The following is a 26,174-nucleotide window of genomic DNA, read 5'->3' as shown; positions in this document are numbered from 1 at the left end:
TCTCGCTAAGATGGCTGCATATATTTTATAATCCGTGTTCAACAACGAAATTGGCCTATAATTTTTAACCTGAGTTAGGTCTGCATCCTGTTTCGGAATGAGGGTAATAAAAGCCTCCTTCCAGGTCTCTGGGATTTCTCCTTTTCTTAGAGCATTGTTCATAGTTTCCTTCAAAGGGTTCATAAGCACTGATTTCATCTCTTTGTAATAACTTGCTGTGAATCCGTCGGGTCCCGGAGCCTTCCCTCTTTTTAGATCTTTAATTACCTCCTCTATCTCTTTTATTTCGATTAGCTTATTTAAACGTTGCTTTTCATCTATTGGGATTTTCTGTATCATTTTCTCTTTCAGAAATCTTTCTATCTTCCTTAGATTGTTTCTCTCTTTCTTTTTATAAAGGCTTCTATAATAGTTTAGAAACTCTTTCCTGATTCCTTTTGGATCGGTGACCTCTTCCCCTTCTATTACAATTCTGTTTATTGTGCTTTGTTCTTTTCTCTTCTTAATTTGCCACGCTAACCACTTTCCCGATTTATTTGAAAATTCAAAACTCTTCTGTCTTAGCTTTTTGATATTCCACTCTATCTCTATCTCTCTGCTTAATATCGCTGCAAATTGAGCTTGGAGAATTTTTATGTTTTCTTTTATTTTCTGAGAGTTAGGTTTCCTGATCCATAATCATAAAGCTTTACAAACTGATGTGCGCTTCAGCTTAAGGTAAAGGTAAAGGGACCCCTGACCATTAGGTCCAGTCGTGACCGACTCTGCGGTTGCGGTGCTCATCTCGCTTTATTGGCCGAGGGAGCCGGCGTACAGCTTCTGGGTCATGTGGCCAGCATGACTAAGCCGCTTCTGGTGAACCAGAGCAGCACACGGAAACGCCATTTACCTTCCCGCTGGAGCGGTACCTATTGATCTACTTGCACTTTGACGTGCTTTCAAACTGCTAGGTTGGCAGGAGCTGGGACCGAGCAACCGGAGCTCACCCCATCGCGGGGATTCGAACCGCTGACCTTCTGATCGGCAAGTCCTAGGCTCTGTGGTTTAACCCACAGTGCCACCCGCATCCCTGTGCTTCAGCTTACCAGGTAGAGAATTTAACAAAGACCAGCATGTGACTTTGAAGGAGGAGAGCGGACAGTACCTTTCCTTCACACAATGCTCATGGTATATCTGTACAAAACTACACAGGCAATTGTTTCTCAAGTCAGCCGTGGGGAGGGTCCATCTAAATGTCAAGTTCAGCTTCTTGAGCACCAATAGTGCGATCCACATGCAGGCCACTATGTGCAATGGCATGTAATGGGGGCAGGGAACCTTTTCCAGCCTGAGGGCTGCATTTCCTAATGGGCAAAAGTGAAAAGAGCAGCAGGTGGGGTTCCGACCTTTGCCTCACTGAAATGGAGCCTGCTGTTCAAATGTCAGGTCTGTGCGCACCCATGCACATCTCTCCAAGCAGGCAAGCAACAGCAGCTCCAGAGCTGGGTGGCGCACATCTATTAAAGGGCACAGCCTGGGGTCAGAAGGTGCAGATTAGGAAGAGGCATTGCCTCGAAAGCCTTCCAAGAGCCAAGCAGAGCAGTTTGGAGGAAGGTATTTGGCTCCCCGGAGGGACGTGGGTGGTGCTGTGGTTTAAATCAGTGTGCCGCTTGGACTTACCAATCGGAAGGTTGGCAGTTCAAGGCCCCGCAACAGGATGAGCTCCCGTTGCTCGGTCTCTGCTCCTGCCAACCTAGCAGTTCGAAAGCACACCAGTGCAAGTAGATAAATAGGTACCACTCCGCCCAGAAGCGGCTTAGTCATGCTGGCCACATGACCCGGAAAAACTGTCTGCAGAAGCGGACAAACGCCAGCTCCCTCGGCCTGTAGAGCAAGATGAGCGCCAGAACCCCAGAATCGTTTGCGACTGGACTTAACTGTCAGGGGTCCCTTTACCTTTATTTGGCTCCCCAGAACTTCCCCAGCTGGTACATAACCTGAGGCTTCCTGAAAGGCTGATAGTTCTATACTTACCGGGCCCTCTGGGCCTTCCGCGAAGAAGGCGTCCAAATCGAAACAAAATGGCTCTTTCATACTCCCGTACAATCTGTCGTGGAAAAATGGATGGTGGGAATCTGTGAGATAAAGCGGAACTACGTACCGTGTGGAAACCTCTGCTCTAAAAGCCCACGAGAACGGAAATGCCTGGTGCCGCCTGCTGCAGCAAATGTAAAGTGATGACGGGCCTTTGTTGGGTGGGAAGAATCATCTTCTGTTTCACAGCCATCATGTATTTCAAGCACATTTCAAGTGCATGACTTTCCCCCAAGAATCCTGGGAAATGCAATGCAGTTCCCAGCATCCATAACAAACTACTTTCCCCAGGATTTTGGAAGGGAAGGCGCATGTTTTCAATGTAGGGTATGGATCAGAGTAGCATGTGAGGCTAAATGGGCCTCCAGCTGCCCACCAGTGTTCGTGACTGAGGATGAAGAGAGATTCACTTGCTGTTTCTGGCTTAGTTTCTTAAAAACACCATCTGCAGAGGCTCTGGCCCTTGTGAGGAGTTGGCTGTCTGAAGGGGCCAGCAATGGAAGGAACCAAACATTGCTATGCCTCATGTCTGATTGTGGGAGTGTTTGCACAGTGTTTGCTACAGTCTACACCTACATGCAGGGACGCGGGTGGCGCTGTGGGTAAAACCTCAGTGCCTAGGACTTGCTGATCGTATGGTTGGTGGTTCGAATCCCCGCGGCGGGGTGAGCTCCCGTCGTTCGGTCCCAGCTCCTGCCCACCTAGCAGTTCGAAAGCACGCCTAAGTGCAAGTAGATAAATAGGTACCGCTTTATAGCGGGAAGGTAAACGGCGTTTCCGTGTGCTGCGCTGGTGCTGGCTCGACAGAGCAGCTTCGTCACGCTGGCCACGTGACCCGGAAGTGTCTGCGGACGGCGCTGGCCCCCGGCCTCTTAAGTGAGATGGGCGCACAACCCTAGAGTCGGACACGACTGGCCAGTACGGGCAGGGGTACCTTTACCTTTACACCTACATGCTGTCTTCTTCCCTGCAATTCAAGCCACCACAAGGAATGTTTGTAAGTTGCATGACCAACTGCAAAAGAAAACAGGGCTTTTGTATCTTTTTAGAGTTGTACAGAAAGGGGAATCGTAGCAAGTACAATTAATTGCGCTCCTGAATGACAAACTCCACCTTGCAAAAATTCCCACTTCTGCACAGCTATTAAAGGTACAGAGACCCCTTCCTTTTATCTTCAGGCATTCTGCCAGCTTCTTTTATTCTCTTCACGTTTTTTAAACTCAGAAGGGAAATGTAGAAGAAAGCTGAATAAACGTAAGCGGCATTATTTCTAAGGTAGGCTCTTTCAGCCTACCTAGATTATTCCAAAGTAACCAGTTTATGTAAGGTGGTGTAGAATAGCTACTACATCTGAAAGGAGAAACGGTTACAAATGAGAACAATTCTAGCAGATCTTGGGCATATAAATGAAATGGAAGCAAAATTAATTATCGTTATCTCTGCCTCCGAGTAGCAGTAATTACTCCACTTGAAATGCACCTTGAGGTAAAAGAAGACAAGTGGGCAGTAGTACTTTTATTCACAATATGGGTAATTTAAAGGTAAAGGGACCCCTGACCATTAGGTCCAGTTGTGACTGACTCTAGGGTTGTGCGCTCATCTTTCTTTATTGGCCGAGGGAGCCAGCGTACAGCTTCCGCGTCATGTGGCCAGCATGACTAAGCCGCTTCTGGCGAACCAGAGCAGCGCACGGAAATCCCGTTTACCTTCCCGCCGGAGTGGTACCTATTTATCTACTTGCACTTTGACGTGCTTTCGAACTGCAGGAGCAAGGACCGAGCAATGGCAGCTCACCTTGTCAAGGGGATTCGAACTGCCGACCTTCTGATAGGCAAGTCCTAGGCTCAGTGGTTTAACCCACCTGCGCCACCTGCGTCCCTAGAACATGAATAAAATAGATGAGGGAGACTGCTGTGAGCAGGCAGGAGAACTCTTGGCTTTGTGAAGATTTTGGTATTCAGATTGTAATTGCTGGAAGAATTAGTGTTTAGTGTTATCTGAGGTCTATATATGGATGCTTCACTCACATCAATTTGGAAGTACTTGTTTACTTACACAGCACCTTTGTAAAACCTCGTTCGCATTGAGTCGTACACATAGCAGTGTATGTGAGATGCTTGGTCTTCTGTCTGGGCCTGTACGCGAACTCTGGACATTGCTAAATTGTAGTTCCTGCACGTGCAACAGCCCCAATGACTTACCTTCATGCAGAACCAGATGGAAATGGGGAACGTGACTATGAGGAGGAGCAGAGAAAGGATGACAAGAAGCCACTCACAAAGGCCCAGGCCTGGAGACTTTGTACCTGCAGGGGAACAGATAAAGAGTAGGTGATGGAACAGGGTCTTTCCCATAGATGGAAACCTGCTTGTGTCATTGCACAAATCAGATGCTCAATAAATATTGAGGTTGAATGTAGCCTGAGTGGCTCGGGCTACTTTGGAAATAGGGTAGAAAAGTGGAGAAAGAATTGAGATAAAATGCCCAGCTTCCACGGGAAACCCCTTATGTTTGGTAACAGCTCTCACACTAAGAATTATTTATTAACCCTTGTGCAAAGTTGGAGACTCTTCTTTGCCACCTCTATGCAGTATTTATTTATTCTAATAGCCAATCCTGTACTGGATTCTTAAACATGTGTGCTAAATTATACCCACTCACCACACCTCTTAGCGATGGGTGCTGCAAATTTTAAATGGGTGGGTGTGTTGCTGATTCCACAGCATACACAGGGAGCCACTGCCAAGCAAATGGCGCAGGGCCTCTTTTGTTCCACTAAGGGCATGCATTATCAGGTTGTGGAAGATGTCATGTCAAAAGAAATAAGATAGTGGCCAGCAATTGCCCCTCAAATACCCAGATAAAGCCCAGAAAAATCTGTTGGCCTAGGACTTTATTTAGTCTATAAAATGGTAGCTTCTCATGCCTATTTATGCCAAAACATCGCTGTGTGAGAATTGTTACCTTCTCGGTAAGCTTTTGCCAATGTCATGCTGACACCTTGAATAAGGAGTCTGGATAGCCTTGGAAATTACCGTATTTTTTGCTCTATAAGACTCACTTTTCCCCTCCTAAAAAGTAAGGGGAAATGTGTGTGCGTCTTATGGAGCGAATGCAGGCTGCGCAGCTATCCCAGAAGCCAGAACAGCAAGAGGGATTGCTGCTTTCACTGCGTAGCGATCCCTCTTGCTGTTCTGGCTTCTGCGATTCAGAATATATATTTTTTCTTGTTTTCCTCCTCCAAAATCTAGGTGCGTCTTGTGGTCTGGTGCATCTTATAGAGCGAAAAATACAGTGACTTTGTTGCCAAATATTTGTCAGTCTTTTGCTCTTGTGGGAAGTTGATGTGTTACCCAAACCACCAGCTGTGACTTACTGTGGTGGGAACCTGATATATAACCCAAACACTAGATGCTGCTTAAGCAACTTGAACTGTATAGACGTCTCAAAAGCTTTATGACAGCAGAGCTCCAGAACCTGCAGGCTAATCTGGAAAGTGCTGCATGCTAGCTCCATCTCAGTCTTTTTTTGGGGGGGGTCACACCTGTTACCAGGGCTGGCCCAATACATTTCAGCACCTGGAGGTATACAAGGATAGAAATATAATATTAATACAAGACTGTGACTGTCAGGACCCAGTCCTTTGTAGTTCTTTTAGGAAAGTAATTCAACAAAGGAAGTCCAGATGACATAGGATTGTCTGGTCTCTTGAAGCCAGACTTGGAGATGAAGGAAGTGGCGACTGGCAGCTTGGCAGGGTAAAAGATTATGTGGAGGATTTCACCTACCTGGTCTAGGGAAGAGCCTAGTGGTGCCACCAGGTAGAGCCAATGGGGACAGTGTGGCAGAGTGAGTGCCAAAACATCTAAACCCAATGAGAAAACAATATAGAATCCCTTAGATTCTGGCTAGACCTCTCCCGTGACCTGGCAACCCTATCTGACAGAAATTCTGAGCATCCCAGAGAGACTTAACAGTAACATTTGAGAAGGATCATATGAATTATCCCTGGATTTGGGGGGGATCTGCTAGTGTTCTTTTTAAAAATCAGGATTGGAGTTCCTGCTTGCGCTTCCCAAGAGACAGAACTGGAGCATGCTGGGGTAATAATAGCATTCTGTTTATCATGGTGGACAGCCAGATGTCTATGGAAGCCATTAGCACAGCAGCAGCCCTTACCTGAGGAAGGCCAGAATTAGGTGGTGGAGCATCTACTTTGAATGCAGAAGGTTCGAGATCGTGAGGCTGGGAGAGATCCCAACGTCAAAACCTCAGAGAGATGCTGCCAGCCAGTGTGGACTACTGAGCTAGGTAGCTAGCAGCTTCCTATTCTTTTCTGAAGCCTGGTGCCGTGAGGCCTGATCGTGTAGTTTGGGACTTGGGTGGGCTTTCTGCCAATCTTGCTTGCTAGAATAGCCTTTCCTTACATGTTTTGCTAAGCTTAATTCATCACAGGCAGCCAGATGGCGGGGAGGGCTGTTGTCAGCACCTGGCATCCTTGGGCAGCTGCTACCACAAATGCCTGATCTAAGCCCTGCAGTAAATGTTATCCAGTGTTCTGATCAGGCCTGGGCAGTTACGTCTTGCTGCCATTTAATTTTCCCACAATGCCTCAGAGCAGCACTATATCAGCAGGAACTTAAAAAGGCAGTTAGACTCAGAAGCAATGGAAAGGGATCTTGTTTTGCATGGGGCCAATTCATACCTGGAGCAAGCCCCGGAAGATGGATCCAACAGTCCGGCATTCAAGTTCAAATGTCGCGGTTGAATCCATACACGAGCTCCCTCCTTCCCATTTTCACACCTGGGCAACTGCATTGGGAGATTTGACTTCTGACCTACCATTAAAAAACGGCTCTAATTTGCACTCACAGGAGGCGCTTTGAACAATTTGAAGTGTACTTGGATAGTTTTTGTGTTGCATTTCCACCCCCTGCAAGTTGCTTGCTTCTGTGTCTGTTTGTCTTCAATTAAAAAAAAAAACACTCTGGCTTTGCTGGCCTCAAGTCAAGGTGCCTTTAGAGTAAAAAAATATAAAGATGGTCAGGAAGCAAGAAGTCCGAGGACCACAGCTTCTCCACTCTCCCTGGTGAGTGCATGTCTCTTTTATACACTCACACTCCACTTAATTAGCTACTACATAAATGGAATGTGATGACATTGTGTTACCTTTAATCTTACTGGGGAAACACAGTAAGATGATGGAGGCCACTGTTGTTGGTACTATGGTCACGTATCCCACTTTACAGAAGACAATCCTCTGCTGGAAGGCTTGTGAGAGGATAGCCCTCTACAGTGGTGCCTCGCAAGACGAAATTAATTCGTTCCGCAAGTTTTTTCTTCTTGCGAGTTTTTTGTCTTGCGATGCACGGTTTCCCATAGGAATGCATTGAAAATCAATTAATGCGTTCCTAGGGAAACCGCCTTCAGACCAGGTCCGGGGACAGTCTGTCCCCCGACCTCTTCTGAAGGCTGAGGGGGGGGGGGAACAAGGGCTTTTCTTCCCACCCCCAGCCTTCAGAAAGCTGTTCTGAAGGCTGGTGGTGGGAAGAAAAGCCCTTCTTCCCACCTCCCGCCCCGCAAGCTCCGGGGACAGGAGGGCTTTGCTGCCGACCTCCAGCATTTTAAAAGCCCCTGCTGTCCCGGGGTGATTTTAAAATGCTGGCGGGCGGGAGCAGAGAAGCAGCCCCCTACCATAGGCCATAGGCCATGGAACTGCCATAGGCGCGCGTCACCTCTCCAGCCGGGGGAGGGTCGCAGGGGGCTGCTTTAGCCCCCCCCCCCGCGCGCTCTCCCAGCTGGAGAGGTGACCCGCGCCTATGGAGGCTCCTGCCATAGGCGCGCGTCACCTCTCCAACCGGGAGAGGGTCGCAGGGGGCTGCTTTAGCCCCGCGCGCCCTCTCCCAGCTGGAGAGGTGACGCGCGCCTATGGAGGCTCCTGCCCCGCTCGGGATGGCAGTCCCGGGACGGCAGACAGCTCTGCGCCGGCATCCAGAGCGGGGCGGGACTTAGCGCCCCGCTCGGGATGGCGGCACACATCTGCCTGCAGTCCCGGGAAGGCAGACAGCTCTGCGCTGGCATCCAGAGCGGGGCGGGACTTAGCGCCCCGCTTGGGATGGTGGCGCAGATCTACCTGCAGTCCCCGCAGGCAGCTTTGCGCGGCCATCTGGAGCGGGGCGGGCTTCGCCCCCGGCTCCCGATGGCCGCGCAGAGCTGCGCTGAACCCGGGACGGTAGACAGCTCTGCGCCGCCATCCCGAGCGGGGCGGGACTTAGCGCCCCGCTCGGGATGGCGGCACAGATGTGCCTGCAGTCCCCGGACGGCAGACAGCTCTGCGCCGGCATCCCGAGTGGGGCGGGACTTAGCGCCCCGCTCGGGATGGCGGCGCAGATGTGCCTGCAGTCCCCGGACGGCAGACAGCTCTGCGCCGGCATCCAGAGCGGGGCGGGACTTAGCGCCCCGCTCGGGATGGTGGCGCAGATGTGCCTGCAGTCCCGGCAGGGCAGACAGCTCTGCGCCGCCATCCCGAGCGGGGCGGGACTTAGCGCCCCGCTCGGGATGGCGGCACAGATGTGCCTGCAGTCCCCGGACGGCAGACAGCTCTGCGCCGGCATCCAGAGCGGGGCGGGACTTAGCGCCCCGCTCGGGATGGCGGCGCAGATGTGCCTGCAGTCCCCGGATGGCAGACAGCTCTGCGCCGGCATCCAGAGGGGGGTGGGACTTAGCGCCCCGCTCGGGATGGTGGCGCAGATGTGCCTGCAGTCCCGGCAGGGCAGACAGCTCTGCGCCGCCATCCCGAGCGGGGCGGGACTTAGCGCCCCGCTCGGGATGGTGGCGCAGATCCGCCTGCAGTCCCTGGACTGCAGGCAGCTTTGCGCAGCCATCTGGAGCGGGGCGGGCTTTGCCCCCGGCTCCCGATGGCCGTGCAGAGCCCGCGCTGATCCCGGCACGGCAGACAGCTCTGCGCCGCCATCCCGAGCGGGGCGGGACTTCTCTGCTGTCCCGGGGAGATTTTAAAATGCTGGGGGTCGGCAGCGAACGCTTCGCTCCCGCCCGCCAGCATTTTAAGATCGCCCGGAGCAGCGGAGAAGTCTCCACTGTCCCGGGAAGGCAGGCGGGGAGGAGCAAAGACTTTTGCCCCCCGCTGGCCTTCAGAAGAGGTCCAGGACCTCTTCTGAAGGCCGGCTGTGGGCGAAAGTCTTTGCTCCCGACCGCCAGCAATTTAAAACAGGTCCCCGGAGATTTCCCTATGGGCTTTCGTCTTGCGAAGCAAGCCCATAGGGAAATTTGTCTTGCGAAGCGCCTCCGAAACAGAAAACCCTTTCGTCTTGCAGGTTTTCCGTCTTGCGAGGCATTCGTCTTGCGGGGTACCACTGTATTTGAAGGTTCAAGGGTCCCAGCTCCAGGACTGCTTTTGAAATTAAAAGGTGAGCAAGCCCTGAAGTTCCCCACCAACAATTGTTACCTGATCTAGTTTTCCCCACTATGGAGAGATGTACCAAATTTAAATTATGGCAGTTATTTCTAAATGCACATCTATATGCCAATGTTATATTCACACTTTGTGCATATTTGTGCCCCCTTTTGGGTGATGCATTTCCTACCTTTTTTTAGCGGATTGTAAGTGGCCACCTTATGCAGCCACAGTCTTCCTCAGACTATTATTTGGCGCTGTGGTCTAAACCACGGAGCCTAGGGCTTGCCAATCGGAAGGTCGGCAGTTTGAATCCCCGCGACAGGGTGAGCTCCCGTTTCTCGGTCCCTGCTCCTGCCAACCTAGCAGTTTGAAAGCACATCAAGTGCAAGTAGATAAATAATAATAATAATTTATTATTTATACCCCGCCCATCTGGCTGGGCCTCCCCAGCCACTCTGGGCGGCTTCCAAAAAAATATTAAAATACTATAATACATCAGACATTAAAAGCTTCCCTAAACAGGGCTGCCTTCAGATGTCTTCTAAAAGTCTGGTAGTTGTTGTTCTCTTTGACATCTGGTGGGAGGGCGTTCCACAGGGAGGGCGCCACTACCGAGAAGGCCCTCTGCCTGGTTCCCTGTAACTTGGCTTCTCGCAGTGAGGGAACCGCCAGAAGGCACCGCTCCAGCGGGAAGGTAAACGGCGTTTCCGCGCGCTGCTCTGGTTCGCCAGAAGCGGCTTAGTCAGACTGGCCACATGACCCGGAAGCTGTACGTCAGCTCCCTTGGCCAATAAAGCAAGATGAGCACCGCAACCCCAGAGTCGTCCGCAACTGGACCTAATGGTCAGGGGTCCCTTTACCTTTTTAGCAGGACACAGTAGATTCAAACTCTGGCATAGTAAGAAAAGCTCAGTGGGGTCATTCTGGAGCCCTTCTGAGCTCCCCGTGCTTTGCATGCCCCTTAACTACCTGCCCCCTTACCTTCCTCCTGCTTCTCGCTTTCAAGCAAGGCCATCACCTCCATTTCCTCCTCAAACGACACGACATCATCCACATCCACTACTGTGGAAGTGTGGACTTGGTTGTCTGCCTGAAGGCTGCTCTGGGTCTCCTTTTCCCTCTTCCTTCTCCCTAACTCCTGCTGCCTCTCTTTGCTAGTCTTCCGGCTGTGTTCCACTTTGTCCTTCTTCCTGCCATCCTGAATGGCCTGCTCTCTGCTTCTCCCGCGGTGCTCCCTAGAAGAGCTCTGCGGCTTCTTTTCTGCCCTCATTTAGGGAGCCTGTGCTAAGGAAAAGCAACTCTTCGCTGAGGATGTGGGAGTCTGTGCTGCCTGGCCATTTATCCTGTCCAAAAGGGAGGGCCAGAGAGGGGGAAGCCATTACCCAGGAGGAGGATGTTTATTTGCGCCGCTGGAGCTATTGGACAGTGAAATCAGTCAAAATTTTGAGCATCATAGAATCAGCAAGACTTACAGCAATGGTAAGGGGCCAATCAGACCAAAAACTGAGAGGAGTGGACTAGCGTGAAGGAATACATCAAAAATCATTGTTCTGGTATTAACATATCAATATGCAATGAATGAAACTTATAGAGTAAAAAATTAAGAAGAAATGGGTATAAGATGAGATAGTCAAAAATAATATTGATAACACAGCTAAAAGAAGAAAAGAAACAAAGGAAGTCACATATAGGTAGAGGGAAGTCAAAATTTATGTCTGTATGTTTAGTTTTTTTTTTTGTAATTTAAGTTGAGAGGTGTACAGTGGTACCTCGGGTTAAGTACTTAATTCATTCCAGAGGTCCGTTCTTAACCTGAAACTGTTCTTAACCTGAAGCACCACTTTAGCTAATGGGGCCTCCCGCTGCCGCCGCGCTGCTGGAGCACGATTTCTGTTCTCATTCTGAAGCAAAGTTCTTAACCTGAAGCACTCTTTCTGGGTTAGTGGAGTCTGTAACCTGAAGCGTATGTAACCTGAAGCGTATGTAACCCGAGGTACCATTGTATGTATCTATGTATAATAAGTGTGTTTAGTGTTCTGGTTTGTGTTTGTAAGTATTGCATTTATCAATAAAAGTTTTTTTAAAAATTGAGCATCATATGCTGTGACTAAAATTAGAGGATCCTGCTGCACATTAATATCAATGCATTGTGGTATACAGTATTTATTTATGTATAAGACTTTTTTTACCTGCTCTTCACCATAAGGTCCCAGGGTGAGTTATGACAATAGAATCATTACATTAAAAAAAATTAGTAAAACAGTTCAAAACCCAACAGCGTAGATTAAACAAAAGAGGTGGGTCTCTCAAAACAAGACCTAAACTCCCAAATATGCTTCCACAGCCTTGAATCTGATCCATTATGAAATCATTTATTTTATATATGTGTTCAACTCTCCTTCAATACAATCAACGTGGTGTTGGAAAGGCAGAACCCACAGAGCAGGTGGGGTGGACTGGAGGTGCAAGCACATTACCATTAGGAAAAATATATCAATTTTTCAGATTTTAAGGGACAAGAAGCAGTGTTAGAACAGTATGAATAGGGGACCACTAACCCACGTGTCCTCCAGGTTGTTTTTTTTCGACTACCACTCTGGTAGTCAGCACCTGCTAACAGGGGCTGATGGAAGTTATAGTCTAAAACAGCCAGAGAAAGCCAGGGTGGAAAGGGTTGCTGAAGAACAATCACAAGAGCAGTGTAGTCATTGTTGCTGATACAAATTACAGGTCCCAGATCTCATGTCAGGAATATACCCGTATTTTTCGCTCTATAACACGCACCAGACCATAACACGCACATAGTTTTTAGAGGAAGAAAACAAGAAAAAAAGTATTCTAAACGAAACAGTGGATGTATGATTTTTGTGGTTCATGCTGTGGCCACAGACATGTGATCTGACGGTGAGTTTGGAGTAGCCCAATGCAAAAATCCTGAGGATCCATGTGGATCCATGCTTTGTAACCACGTTTTTGCACCACTGCGACCCCAGGCAACAGTGGGTGCATGATTTTTTTGGTGCAAGATGTAGCCATGGACATGCTATGTGATCTGATGGTGAATTTGGGGTGACCCAGTGCAAAAATCCTGAGGATCCATGTGGACCTGTGCTTTGTAACCACGTTTTAAGTGGGGAGGGAAGGAAAAGCACTCAAGGGACAAGGAGCACGCGTGGGGTGGGTGGAGAAGGATGCTGCTAATAATGCTATTTAGCGAGCTGAGTGGGGAGGAGAGAGGGACAGAGAGCCTGCTTGCCTTAAAGGAGCCAACCGGACAGGAACCGCTTACACTCGTGTAAGCGGCTCCTCTCCTCTCCCGCTTTGCTCCTTTAAAGCAAGTAGGCTCTCTGTCCCTCTCTCCTGCCCACTCAGCGGCTCTTCTCCCGCTTTGCTGTTTCAAAGCGAGCCACGGAGGAGGGAAGGAAGGGGAACCATGGATCCTCTGTTCACGACTGCAGCAGATCCCCCCCGCCACCCATAGGCATTCGCTCCATAACACGCACAGACATTTCCCCTTACTTTCTAGGAGGAAAAAAGTGAGTGTTATGCTGCAAAAAATACGGTAGTTCCTTGAGGAACTAATAGTAAACCACGTGGGGAAGAAATAGTGTCCAGCGTTTCTTAGCTGTGATACCTCAACTCCAGAATGCCCTCCCCTCTCAGATACGAGTAGCACCAGCATTGATGGTCTTCCGATGCCAAATAAAAAATATTATAAAAAGGAGGTTTGCAGATTAGGGCTGCTTCTGCATCCGGCTCTGTCACTGGAGGCTCAGGTAGCTAGAAGTGGCTAGAGCTGCCTTTTACCAACTGTGGCTGGTTCAACAGCTATGGCTATTCCTGGACTGGGAATGCCATGCCACAATACAGTGGTGCCTTGCAAGACGAAAAGAATCCGTTCTGTGATTCTCTTCATCTAGCGGTTTTTTCGTCTTGCAAAGCAAGCCCATTGAAGGATTAGCGGATTAGCGCTATTAGCGGCTTATCTGCTGATCGGATCAGCTGATAAGTGGCTTAGCGGCTTAGAAAAAGGGGGGGGGGGAACCAGCAGGAACTTGCAAGACATTGTCGTCTTGCGAAGCAAGCCCATAGGAAATTCGTTTTGCGAAGCACCTCCAAAACGGAAAACTCTTTCGTCTAGCGAGTTTTCCGTCTTGCGAGGCATTCGTCCTGCGGGGCACCACTGTAGTTCATTTGCTGATTGCTTCAAGACTGGATTACAGCAATGTGCTCTGTGTGGGGCTTCTCTCGTGCTGGATCTGTAAACTGCAGTTAATGCAGAATGCTGCCGCACGATTGCTGCCAGGAGTGAGTGTAAGCACATACACCTGGGCTCAGAGACCTGCACGGGTTGCTGATATGCTACCAGGCCAGGTTCAAGATGTTACTATTATTTGCATGAAAAGCCCTTAACAACTTGGGCCCAGTTTACCTACGACATTGCCTTACCCCACACGTGCCCACTCGACTGTTTTGATTGGCAGAAGCAGCACTATACAGATGCCACATAATACTCGTTCCACATTTGATCATTTAGTGGCAGCACTGGCACTGTGGAACTTCCTGCCTATTGAGATCAAGCAGATGCCTTCACTGCAATCTTTTTGATGCCTGCTAAAAACATTCTTGCCTAGACATGCTTACCCAGATGCTTAGAAAAGTGAGGAAATTTTAATCTGTGTTAGTATTTTAACTTTTGTATGTTTTGAAATAGGGTAAAAAAAAATTCTTGATTTTCTTGTTTTATATTTTTGAAAACCTCCTTGAGGCTTCCTACAACCAAACGTCATGCAGATTTTATGAAATAAATAAAAAAAACCATAAAAATGTATCACAGCAGTTTACCACAACATAAAAACATAAAACCATGATGTGTGGCCTTTGACTTGGGTGATGTACAGTATTTTTCGCTCTATAAGACGCACCAGACCACAAGACGCACCTAGTTTTTGGAGGAGGAAAACAAGAAAAAAAATATTCTGAATCTCAGAAGCCAGAACAGCAAGAGGGATCGCTACGCAGTGAAAGCAGCAATCTCTCTTGCTGTTCTGGCTTCTGGGATAGCTGCGCAGCCTGCATTCGCTCCATAAGACGCACACACATTTCCCCTTACTTTTTAGGAGGAAAAAAGTGAATCTTATAGAGCAAAAAATACGGTAATTATGTTGTATTTACATGAAATAGTGCTCTCTTTTGTATTTTAATGCTTCTTGCTCTCGGATTGTGTGAAAAAAGAGTTATAAATAATTTAAATATATAAAAATATTTCAGTGATGAGACTAGGCACCCGGCTAAGACCCCAATCATTATTATAAGGATCACCGCCTGAGCCTCCCCACCTCCCACTTTACGTCTTTCTGCTGTATTTGTTTACTCTTCAAGCTTTTGAAATTAGCACTGGCTTAGTAATAATCATCATGGTGCGTGCAGAAGAAAATGAATGGGACTGCAGGAGGTAACCTTGTGTTATTTTTGCCCCCTCCTTGAATTCCTTTGTAATTAGAAATGTGTGCCACTCTGCTAAGTAAGCACAAGTGACTCGGCTTTTTAAAACCCCCTTGTGTAAGCAGTTTAGAAAAAGTAAAGAGTTCTACTCTTACAGGTGGTGGTGACTAAGCAATTTACACAGCGAAGCAGTTGGCACTGAGCAGAGCGCATTGCTGAAGTGAAGCCATGGCCACAAATATTGCACCTAGTCAAAATGAATGTTTTGACAAAATACAAAGGTCTCACCTGTGAGCTGCACAATGCCATGCCTGCCACACAAGCTTCCACACCGCAGCACACAAAGCGTAACAGCACACACATCAACCATAGCTGTCAACTTTCAGATTTGAAAATAAGGGATCAGCAGCCTCGAAAATAAGGGATCAGCAGCCTCACCTGTCCCGGGGACAGTCTATAGGATATCTAACAATCCGGGATCGCAGCGGGAAACAGCGCTGGAATAAGGGAATTTCCTGCAAAAGAAAGGGAAGGTTGACAGCTATGCACATTAACGGGTCTGTTGCTATGTCAGAAAGATGAATTGGTACACTTGGGGGCAAGCAGGGTCAGCAAACTTTTTCAGCAGGGGGCCGGGTCCACCGTCCCTCAGACCTTGTGGGGGGCCAGACTGTATTTTGAAAAAATAAATAAATGAACGAATTCCTATGCCCCACAAATAACCCAGATGCTTTTTAAAGAAAAGAACACATTCTACTCATATAAAAACACCAGGCAGGCCCCACAAATAACCCAGAGATGCATTTTAAATACAGTGGTACCTCTGGTTACATACTTAATTCGTTCTGGAGGTCCGTTCTTAACTGAAACTGTTCTTAACCTGAAGCACCACTTTAGCTAATGGGGCCTCCTGCTGCTGCTGCGCCGCCGGAGCATGATTTCTGTTCTCATCCTGAAGCAAAGTTCTTAACCTGAAGCACTATTTCTGGGTTAGCCGAGTCTGTAACCTGAAGCATATGTAACCTGAAGCGTATGTAACCCAAGGTACATACCACTGTAAAAGGACAAATTTTACTCATATAAAAACACTGATTCCTTGATCGTCCGCAGGCCGGATTTAGAAGGCGATTGGGCCGGATCTGGCCCCCGGGCCTTAGGTTGCTTACCCATGGGGGTAGGGATTACCAGAGAATAGAGCTGGTGTCTCTCTGTAGCTCTGCCTCTTGGTCTGCATAGCCTCATCCTGCCTTTGAAGCACATGCAAAGTGAAATATACTCAGAGTCGCAAAGTGATTTCACACTCTTTATTCAGCTCATAGTGGTGAGGAGGAATGAATGAAAGTCCCCTCACAGTATCTGCTTTATATACATTATTTACACAATGGGCTGCACATTATTGGCTAATTCTGGGATTCTACTGTAAGCCAATCAGGTTGTGGATTCACTTCTATCTGGAGCATGATTGGGTGGTTCCTGCCAACCAATCATACTGCTGCATTGTTCTTGGACCAATCAGACTGCTGCAATTTGGATCCTATTGTTCTAGGACCAATCAGACTGCTGCAATTTGGATCCTATTGTTCTAGGACCAATCAGACTGCTGCAGTTTGGATCCTATTGTTCTAGGACCAATCAGACTGCTGCAATTTGGATCCTATTGTTCTAGGACCAATCAGACTGCTGCAGTTTGGATCCTATTGTTCTAGGACCAATCAGACTGCTGCAATTTGGATCCTATTGTTCTAGGACCAATCAGACTGCTGCAGTTTGGATCCTATTGTTCTAGGACCAATCAGACTGCTGCAATTTGGATCCTATTGTTCTAGGACCAATCAGACTGCTGCAATTTGGATCCTATTGTTCTAGGACCAATCAGACTGCTGCAATTTGGATCCTATTGTTCTAGGACCAATCAGACTGCTGCAATTTGGATCCTATTGTTCTAGGACCAATCAGACTGCTGCAGTTTGGATCCTATTCAACTCAGTACACAACACAAAGCATCCCTTGAAGAATTCTGGGACGTGTAGTTTACACCTGACAGTAGTTACAATTCCCAGCAACCCTTAACAAACTACATTGCCCAGAATTACCTGAGGGAAAGAATGCTTCGCAGGCGCGAAGGAATACTGAGAACTCGTTTACTTTTGCAGCATAGCTGCAGTTCTCAGGTTGTCAAAAGTTGCTGTGCTTCCAACTTTCCCATATTATTATTATTATTGCGCCATGCCCCTCCCTCAAGACCCCAGCCCAGTTCACAAACACACTGACCAGTATCCCCCCCCCAGGCCAGTCCCCTCCTTCCCACCCTTTCTCCTCAGGCCGGCCAGGGCGTCGCGTGGAGCGGCCGCCCGTGAGGCGATTCCCGCCACCCAGGGGTGGGAGCGGCCCTCCTTTCCCGCCCTCCTCTCTCGGCTCTGGTGTCGGTGGTTTCTTAGGGGGTGGGCTGTGCTCGTTTTATTTTAATTATTATTTGAAAAAGGCGCGAGGAGACGTTGGAAAGAGGGAGGGAAGAAGAGGCCGCCGCCGCCGCCGCCTTGAGGTCTGGCTCCTTGAGAAGCCTTTCAAAAGCGCGGCGCCTGCCAGAGGGCGGGCCTATTCTTGCGTGTTTGCGCGTGTGGAGGTACAAACACGGGACGTATATAAACTCGGGTGGCCGTTAAGAGGGAGGGGATTCAAAATGAGGGAGGAGCAGTTTGGCTTCAGGCGCGTCGGTCGGCTGCGCTCGCGTGTCTTGTGCGCTCGTGTGTCTTGTCTGAACGCGCCCAGCCTCGTGTCAGGCGGTCGAGGGCGCGACCCTGCTGTCCGGGCGAGGGGCTTCCTCCTCCTCCACGTGAAGGGAAGTGGTGAGGAGGGGGTCGCAGGGGGGAGGGAGGGTCGTGATTTGGCTATTTATTGTTTCTGACTTGTTTTAGCCCTTGGGAAAGGGTGGGATGCAAGCTGGGTTGGGCGGCCTAGATTTCTTACACGAATATTATCCCTCCCTCAGATAACACGTGGAAGGTACAGGGTTGCATGGATAGCATAGAATAATGCAGGTTTTTTATGGTGTCCTTGGTGTCTAGAGTCGTTGCATTAGAAGTGCTTTTGTGGAAGGGATTTTTCTGGTTTGATTTTAAGATGGCGTATTCATACCTGCTTGCTAATTAAACAAACAAACAGTCCCACCTTTTTTAAAAATAAATAAAATAAAACAGCTTACAAGAATCATGTATGTCTAGGTTGAGGTGTCAGGCTTGGTTGCAGTGTTTTTGTTAGAGGGCAGGTGTGGCTTGTGGGATCAGTGGCACCGACTTTGGGGGTGGACTCTTGTGTATGGCTTCCTGTAAAAAAAGGGGGAAAGGGTTTAGTGGGCTTATGAAAGTTAACAGAAGATAACTTTCCAGGTTTATATTCAATCGTCGTTTCCTTCTGCTCCCAAACTCCCCCATGGGATAGTGAAAACTTAAAATTGCACCAAGCCAAGGCTGATCCAAGATGTTTTGCTAGGGCCAGATGGCAACCCCTGCCTCATTCTATCTACAGAAACTAAATGGGTGGCACTTGACTTCAACACTGGCAGCAGGATAGCATCCTCCACTGCACCAAAGGCAACGTAATAGTTGAGGGTGGCTAGAACAGGTGGTGTCGTTGCACAGCTCTGTCTTCCCGCAGAGGGAAATGGCCAAGGGACATAGGAGGAGTAGCCAGGAGGCTGCTGCCTTAGGCGGTCGACTTTGCCTAGTGGTAGGGCTGGTCCTTTTTATAGTCCCTAAATCTTGATGCTACTAGCTCAGAACCTTCAAAGTTCTCATATCCATTTATGGATGCAATCTAGCAAAATCTCAGCACTTACTAAATTCAGCAAGTTTTATTAGTGGGGGTTACATTTATCAGTTGTCCATGACAGAGCTCTAAAGTGTTTATGACTGACTGAATTGTGACCTGGTCTGAACAAAGACATTGGATTCTTATCTCATTATACATGACTAAGCCATTTCTCACCTTCTCACCCCTTGCCTTTTCCTGTAAGACCTATTACAGTCGTTAAGAGTCGTCAACAGGCTCATCTCAGCTATCTGCCAATCTCCCATTCCCACCACCCTTCTGAGTAATACCCCTCCCCACCTTCTCACTATATAGAAGGATCTGGCAACTTCTGTTTCAGTGTATCTGAAGAAGTGTGCATGCACACGAAAGCCCATACCAAGAACTAACTTAGTTGGTCTTTAAGGTGCTACTGGAAGGAATTTTTTTATTTTGAATTGTGCATGTGATGCTTGCAAGTATTGCTTTTGGGGGAGTTTGTTAAAGAGAGATGAGATGAAAGATAAACCTTGTACCCTGTTTGCTCAGACTTTAACCGTAAGGGTTTGTTATAGTTGTGTGCTTCTGATGCACATGAGGCTCTGTGGTGGGGTACTAATCCCAACACTGTCATTAAAAAAGAACTGATCAGGATATGCCCCACTCCCTTCTAAAAACCGTGCAAAGGTTACCATTGTGAAAACAAAGCAGCAGCTCTTTCTGAGCACCTGTTTTTTCAGATCCCTCTGGGTTTCCAAGGCAAGCAGTATATCTTTTTCAGTTTGTGTACCTGTACTGTGTTCTCCCTTGTCCATCTCACAGTAACGTTATCTGGTGATTATTAAGCCGGTTATTACCAAAAGCAGTATTTCTTTGTCCTTTAACACTTCCTTTTCACCTCCCCCAGTGTCAACATGTCTGATCAAGAACGCCTGATGAACTCAATGAAGAAAGTAGTGAGGTCCCTTCTGACACCAGTCAAGGAAGGCCTCACCCCTATTGAGTTGAACAAAGAATACAAGTCTATGATAGGAGAACCACTTCCGTTTCGTGCCCTGGGTTACCATTCTGTCATGGAGCTGGTGATGGATATGCCAGATGTTGTTAGGATCTGCCCTAGTGGAAATGGCAATACTGTCCTCAGAGGTGGGTTTTGGATTAGTCGGCAAGAGCAGGGAATGCCAATAAATGGGGAATAATGTTTGGCAGGCATACAGGGAGTTTAGGCTGGGTGGTTCAAGAAAGAATGGAACTTGGCCAAAGAGCTGCCTATTGTAAATATGTCCTGTAGTCTGATTTTCCGGTCCCTCTGAACATAAAGCAGTCAAGGGCATTACCTTGCATTTCCCCGCAGAGTGCGGTTTGTTTTACAATACAGTGGTGCCTCGCAAGACGAAAAGAATCAGTTCTGTGATTCTCTTCGTCTAGAGGTTTTTTCGTCTTGCGAAGCAAGCCCATTGAAGGATTAGCGGATTAGCGCTATTAGCGGCTTTTAGCGGCTTATCTGCTGATCGGATCAGCTGATAAGCAGCTTAGCGGCTTAGAAAAGGGGGGGGGGAGGAAAAAAAACCAGCAGGAACTCGCAAGACATTGTCGTCTTGCAAAGCAAGCCCATAGGAAATTCGTTTTGCGAAGCACCTCCAAAACGGAAAACTCTTTCGTCTAGCGAGTTTTCCATCTTGCGAGGCATTCGTCTTGCGGGGCACCACTGTAATGGCAATTCTTCTGCAGTATTGTCATGGTGACACATTCCCCAAACATGGTTTAAATATGAACCAGTTTTTAAACCTAAGAAGATGAAATCTGCATGTAAGAGTATTTTTTTTTATGTGTTTATGTTGCAGGGTATAATGCACTTAGACTTCACTCACAGGGTTAACAGAATTAAGCTATTCCCACAACAAATAGAAGGTACAGATTTGGACATAACGTAGCCCAAGACATCCAAAGTACTTTCAATTCTATGTATATAGCATATTTTTTTGGTCATGTTTGATGTGTAATGTCTACCTAACAAGAGCCAGCACTCCAGGAGAGAGCACACCATGCGACATCTTCAACAGATTTCATGGTTGTGGGTGTTTCCCTTCACATACATGAATCACAAATACTGTAGGCTGGGGTGGGTGGTTAGGTTGCCTTGATGGTTGTAAGCAGGGAAGTAAGTATAGAAATGGAGGGTTGTACGTGAGATTAAATAGAGAGGTATGGGAGCTCTAATAACTTAGGGAAAGAAGAATCTTCTGGTCTGAACAGCTGGGAAAATACCTATGCTTGCAAATCTACAAATATTGTGTATTATAACTAGCTGTATTTCTTTGGCAGTACCATTTTGTTGTAAGAGGATGGTAAGAAGGAAGGGGAGGGGGGGAGGAGAGGAGAAATTTTCTGTGTCAACATGCAACTTTAACCATATGGGCTTCTGTCTTTTAGCTATTCCAGATGAGTCCACTGAGTTGATTGCAAGCTTGGTTGCCAGACAGAAAAGCAAACCGAAGCCATATTTTTCCAGGGGAAAGCCAGATTTCTCTTTTCATGCCAGATCTTGCTCTGGCCTGCCTCAGCCCCCCCGAATTTCTCTGCCCCGGCGGGGTCGGGTTTCTCCTACTCTGCCAGCTGTGGTAAAAAGTGAACTGAAGGAACTGCTGAGGTCTTCACCTGTCCTGCTTTCAGATTTTGACAAAGCCTTTAGTCGGCACTTTGGACGGAAGTTTGAATTTATGCGTTTTGGGTTCTTCTCTATGTTAGAAGTGCTGAATGCAGCTTCAGATATCATCACGGTTGTGCAGACAAGGGCAGGCTCCTTGTTGACTCTAAAGCCCTCCATTAAGAAGAATCCAGAAAAGCTGCCAGAGTGTAAGTTTATGTTTGTTTAAATTCAGCTCTAGGGGAAAATTGCTCTTATTTGGCACCTTCATTTAGTTGAGATTCCTGCATTGCAAGGGGTTGAACTAGCTGACCCTAGCTGACTCTACAACTCGTGTTTGCTTTACCCAATACTACCTTGCAGCCTTATGGTTTCTCTCCACGTTAAACATACAAACTCCTTCTGCCCCAACGTGTAGATAAGTGCCCCTCTCAAGTGGTATGGCTGGAAGAGGTGGGATCACAAATATAGGAACTTTGAGAAACCTATCTGTTACTGGAAAATGAGTAGTACTGGGTAGAGTTAATTCCCTTCTGAGAGCATGTTCTCTGTCTTGCTCTTTCTCAGACAGCAGCCAAGCATGAGAGTGGGAGTAGTGGGGTGAAGCAAAGACGTTGGTGCACTTTCATTAAAATAATTAATCTTAGTGTGTACTATTCATGTAGAATTTTGCACCCAACTGCAGATTGCACACAGTTGTGGACAAGAATCTACAAATACATTATGTGCTCATTTCTATAGGTAGACAATTGATTTGTTTTTGTCCCAGGTGCCAGTAAATAGAGTAAACTTGGGAAAAGGTTGTGGTCTTAGGTTCAGAGAGCTTGGCTTTGTCACTGCAAAATTATGACCAAATTGCCAAATATTTTTCAGTAGCATTTGAAACTGAAAACCATGGTGAAATACCGTCATGGGGGCGGGGAGTACACCCTCTTTGAATTCCATGGTTTTACATATAAGGACATAGTAACAATCATCTGTTTCTTAGCAGGTCTTAAAATTAGGTAAACACAACCTCAGATGAACAACAACACATGACATATCACAACGTGTCACGATTTATTTCATAGAAATGAATCCAAAATGGAGAAGCCTTATGATTCAGTAGCTTGTAGAACAACTTTTAGCAGCAATAACTTGAAGTAATAGTTTTCTGTATGACTTTATCAGTTTCCCACATCGTTGTGGAGGAATTTTGACCCACTCTTTTTTACAACATTGCTTCAGTTCATTAAGGTTTGCTGGCATCTCTTTATGCACAGCTTACTAAAGGTATTGCTATAGCATTTCAATTGAGTTGAGGTCTGTACTTTCACTAGGCCATTTCAATACCTTGATTCTTTTTCAGCCATTCTGTTGTAGATTTGCAGGTGTGCTTGGGATCCTTGTCCTGTTGCATGACCCAGTTTCAGCCAAGCTTCAGCTGTTGGGCAGATGGCCTCACATTTGACTCTAGAATACTTTGGTATACAGAGAAGTTCATAGTGACTCAATGATTGCAGGGTTCCCAGGTCCTGTGGTTGCAAAACAAGCTAAAATCATCAACCCTCCACCACTGTGCTTGACAGCTGATAAGAGGTGTTTGTGCTGATATGCTGTGTTTGGTTTTCAGCAAATGTGACGCTGTGCATTATGGCCCAAAATCTCCACTGTCTGCCCAAGGGACATTGTTCCAGAGTCTTGTGCTTTGTTCAGATGCAACTTTGCAAACCTAAGCCGTGCTGCCATATTCTTTTTAGAGAAGAGGCTTTCCCCTGGCAACCCTTCCAAACAAAGCATACTTGTTCTGTCTTTTTCTGATTGTCCTGTTATGAACTTTAACATTTAACATGCTAAGGCCTGTAGACTCTGAGATGTAACTCTTGAGTTACTTGCAATCTTGAATGTTTTCCACTTTTGAATAATCTTTCTCGCTGTGGAATGATGGAATTAAAATTGGCTGGATATGGCTTTATAACCCTTCCCAGTTTCATGGGCAGCAGTTATTGCTTCTCTAGGAGCATTGCTGATGTCTTTCCTCCTTGGCATTGTGTTATCTAGACCAGCAAACTGATAAAACTTCGGCATTTGATTAGCAGCACCTGTCTTTTACTTAGCCCCTTAATTCCTATGGAAGCAGTAAGTTTTTCACAAATAGCTTCCCCATTTTGGCTTTATTTTTGTTACATAAATCATGGCATGTTGTAATATGACATCTGATGTTGTTCACCTGAGGTTGTATTTACCTAATTTTAAGACCTGCTAAGGAACAGATGACTGTTATTATGTCCTCATATGTTCAACCACAGAATTCAAAGAGGGTGTACTTTCTCCCCCCCCCCCAATGACTGTAAGTATTCATGAAGGCTCTGCATTAAGCTCATTCTTCCTTTCTGCTTTGTCAGTTAAGCAAAATGGTGATCCTTGTTCTAAGCCTTGTGCACTGCGCTGATGAGTGAGTCATCTTGTATCTGCTCAAACATGCAAGTGATAAATAAAACAATACAGTAAGGGGTTTTGTGCTGTGCTTTTGGCTTATATTGAGATTCCACTGCTCTTGGAGGTGTTCTTGGAAATGAGTGTGAGCCTTCCATCATTGCCTGCCTAGGGAAAACAGAAAACTGTCATGTGAAATCATGTCTGTAAACCCTTTCTTGGCTTTATTAAGGCAAAGCCGTGATTCCATCACATAAGACAAAGCAGACTTTGCCTACTACTCTGCCAGCACCCGCAGTGAAGAAATCTTCAACACCTTCCCTGCCTATGGATAATCACAATCCATCTCCAAGCCAAGAATCTGATGCTTTAGTAGTAGAGTTGAAACCAGTGGAAACCCCGTTAGTGAGAACTGATGAGAGGATGAAACAAGTAAGTAATAGAAACATTGCACTCCAAAGGTGACTAAACTAAGGGAATATTTAATTAGTTATTATGAGAAAATGAGAATCCGTATGGACACATTTCATATTGTTTGGTGCACATCGTCCTTGTAGAAGGATTTTAAACCTAAGTTCTTAAAGATGAGAAAAGATCTGCTTTAAGCTGGGTGAGGACAGAGGTCACCAGCCTTCTTGGTTGGGCCAGTGGGCATATTTGGAATCTGCCCGTCATAAAATGGCTGCCATGGGCACTTGACATAATTAGTGATGTTAAATTCTCGAGAATAATCTCGATTAATGAATTGTGTACATTTAAAGCAGCTGTGTAGACGACACAGAATTTACAGTTTGTGGAGAATATTCTCCAGAGAATTTTCTAGCATCACATCACATCACTAGGCATCTGTGGGGTGTGTCATGACAAAAAATAGCTGCCATATCTAAAAGAGAAAAAATGAAGACCACAGAATAGTGCAGGCATGCCTCCCCCCGTCAGTGGGAATTGCTACTGTACTTGCTCAAAGAGAGAAGCTCAGCTCAGCTCCTCTTCTCACGGTTACCTCCCAGCGTAACAGCATAATATGCTTCTGCAGCAAATGCAAACAGTTAATCAAAATGACTGTCACAGCAAGGAAAATGTAAATAGGAGAAAAGAGGAGTTTTCCAAAGGAACGCTCACTGAGTGCATAGAAAATTTGTTGATCCTGGGTGCTTCCACACTAGACACTTGGTATGGGAATGCCGTGCCTTTTTCACTCACTCTTTACTGGGCACACTTGTTACGCGGTCAGGGACGCGGACTTATAAAAAATATTGGGGGGGCCCGGGAAAGCTCATGAATAATAAATAAGCTCATGAATATGCAAATAAAGTGGCTCCGGCCCTAAATAGGGCAAGCCACGCCCCCCAGCCAGCCGATTGGCTGGCTGGGAGGTGTGGCCAGTCGGGATTCCCCTGTTCTCGCGGGGGCTGAAACCGCCAGGAGGAAGGAAATTCCCCCCGGCAGTGCCTTGGCAGTGGCGGTGGTGCTGCGAAGCAGCGAGGCAGGAGCCCCCGCCCCCGGGGATTCCCTAATCTCGCGGGGGACGGCCGGGGCTCTCCCACTAGGGCGCGCGGCTGGCTGGCTGGCTGGCGGGGGACGGCGGCGGCGCTCTGCTGGAAGGGCGCCCGAGATTATTGGGGGGGCTGAGCCCCCCCCAAAATTTTTTTGAGGGGGCTCGAGCCCCCTCAGGCCCCATGGAGTCGGCGCCTATGTACGCGGTCCTGTGGTTTTTCTGTATTTTTCAGATTGCAGAGGAAGATCAGAAAAACAGTGCAGTTTCTGTAGGTGTAGACAGCCTTGGTGCTTCTGTTCAGTTTATTTTGTTATTTTTTAAAAAGGGTTTTTGATGCGTGTAGTGACTTTCGGAAGATTACAGTAGTGCCATTCAACATCACTTTTCATCCAGACCTTTTTTTTGTTAACCAGCTTTTAATTAGCACTGAAGAGCTTTGTGTAGGCATTTATATTAAAATATTAATATTACTAAAATAGATCTTTTTAATGAACAAATGTTCTAAAGCTGTAGCTATGCAATTTTTTAAAGCTATTGTAACAATGCTTTTGGGCCCCCCCCCTTCAATTTAAGACGGGACACGGGTGGCGCTGTGGGTAAAACCACAGTGCCTAGGACTTACCGATCGCATGGTCGGCGGTTCGAATCCCCGCGGCGGGGTGAGCTCCCGTCGTTCGGTCCCAGTTCCTGCCCACCTAGCAGTTCGAAAGCATGTCAAAGTGCAAGTAGATAAATAGGGACCGCTTTATAGCGGGAAGGTAAACGGCGTTTCCGTGTGCTGCGCTGGTGCTGGCTCGCCAGAGCAGCTTCGTCACGCTGGCCACGTGACCCGGAAGTGTCTGCGGACAGCGCTGGCCCCCGGCCTCTTAAGTGAGATGGGCGCACAACCCTAG

At 47.3% G+C, this 26,174-nt stretch overlaps 2 protein-coding genes across 10 annotated transcripts in view; one reads left to right on the top strand and one right to left on the bottom strand.

The window, feature by feature from the left end:
• Positions 1-15,913, bottom strand: part of NPHS2 (NPHS2 stomatin family member, podocin) — a 28,827-nt gene extending 12,914 nt beyond the window's left edge. Inside the window, exons 1-4 of one of the 3 annotated variants that reach the window (XM_081194494.1) lie at positions 15,374-15,913; positions 10,472-10,905; positions 4,275-4,378; positions 2,014-2,086 (exon numbers count right to left, since the gene is read on the bottom strand). In XM_081194494.1, coding sequence (XP_081050620.1) covers positions 2,014-2,086; positions 4,275-4,378; positions 10,472-10,760 — 466 coding nt within the window. In that variant the 5' untranslated portion in view covers positions 10,761-10,905; positions 15,374-15,913. Of the gene's footprint in view, positions 1-2,013; positions 2,087-4,274; positions 4,379-10,471; positions 11,196-15,373 lie in introns of those variants that run through there. The other 2 variants (XM_081194495.1, XM_081194493.1) reach the window with 2 other exon arrangements.
• A 1,304-nt stretch (positions 15,914-17,217) lies between these two features.
• Positions 17,218-26,174, top strand: part of TDRD5 (tudor domain containing 5) — a 31,025-nt gene continuing 22,068 nt past the window's right edge. For 4 of the 7 annotated variants that reach the window (XM_081194354.1, XM_081194355.1, XM_081194350.1 and 1 more), the window contains exons 1-4: positions 17,218-17,558; positions 19,629-19,867; positions 21,155-21,577; positions 24,016-24,215. In XM_081194354.1, coding sequence (XP_081050480.1) covers positions 19,636-19,867; positions 21,155-21,577; positions 24,016-24,215 — 855 coding nt within the window. In that variant the 5' untranslated portion in view covers positions 17,218-17,558; positions 19,629-19,635. Of the gene's footprint in view, positions 17,559-17,694; positions 17,782-19,628; positions 19,868-21,154; positions 21,578-24,015; positions 24,216-26,174 lie in introns of those variants that run through there. The other 3 variants (XM_081194353.1, XM_081194351.1, XM_081194352.1) reach the window with 3 other exon arrangements.

The sequence above is a fragment of the Podarcis bocagei genome, assembly GCF_964188305.1.
Source record: "Podarcis bocagei genome assembly, chromosome: 5".
In the NCBI taxonomy this organism is placed as follows: Eukaryota; Metazoa; Chordata; class Lepidosauria; order Squamata; family Lacertidae; genus Podarcis; species Podarcis bocagei.
The sequence above is the reverse complement of the archived record's forward strand: the minus strand, read 5'-3'. Positions and strand labels throughout refer to the sequence as shown.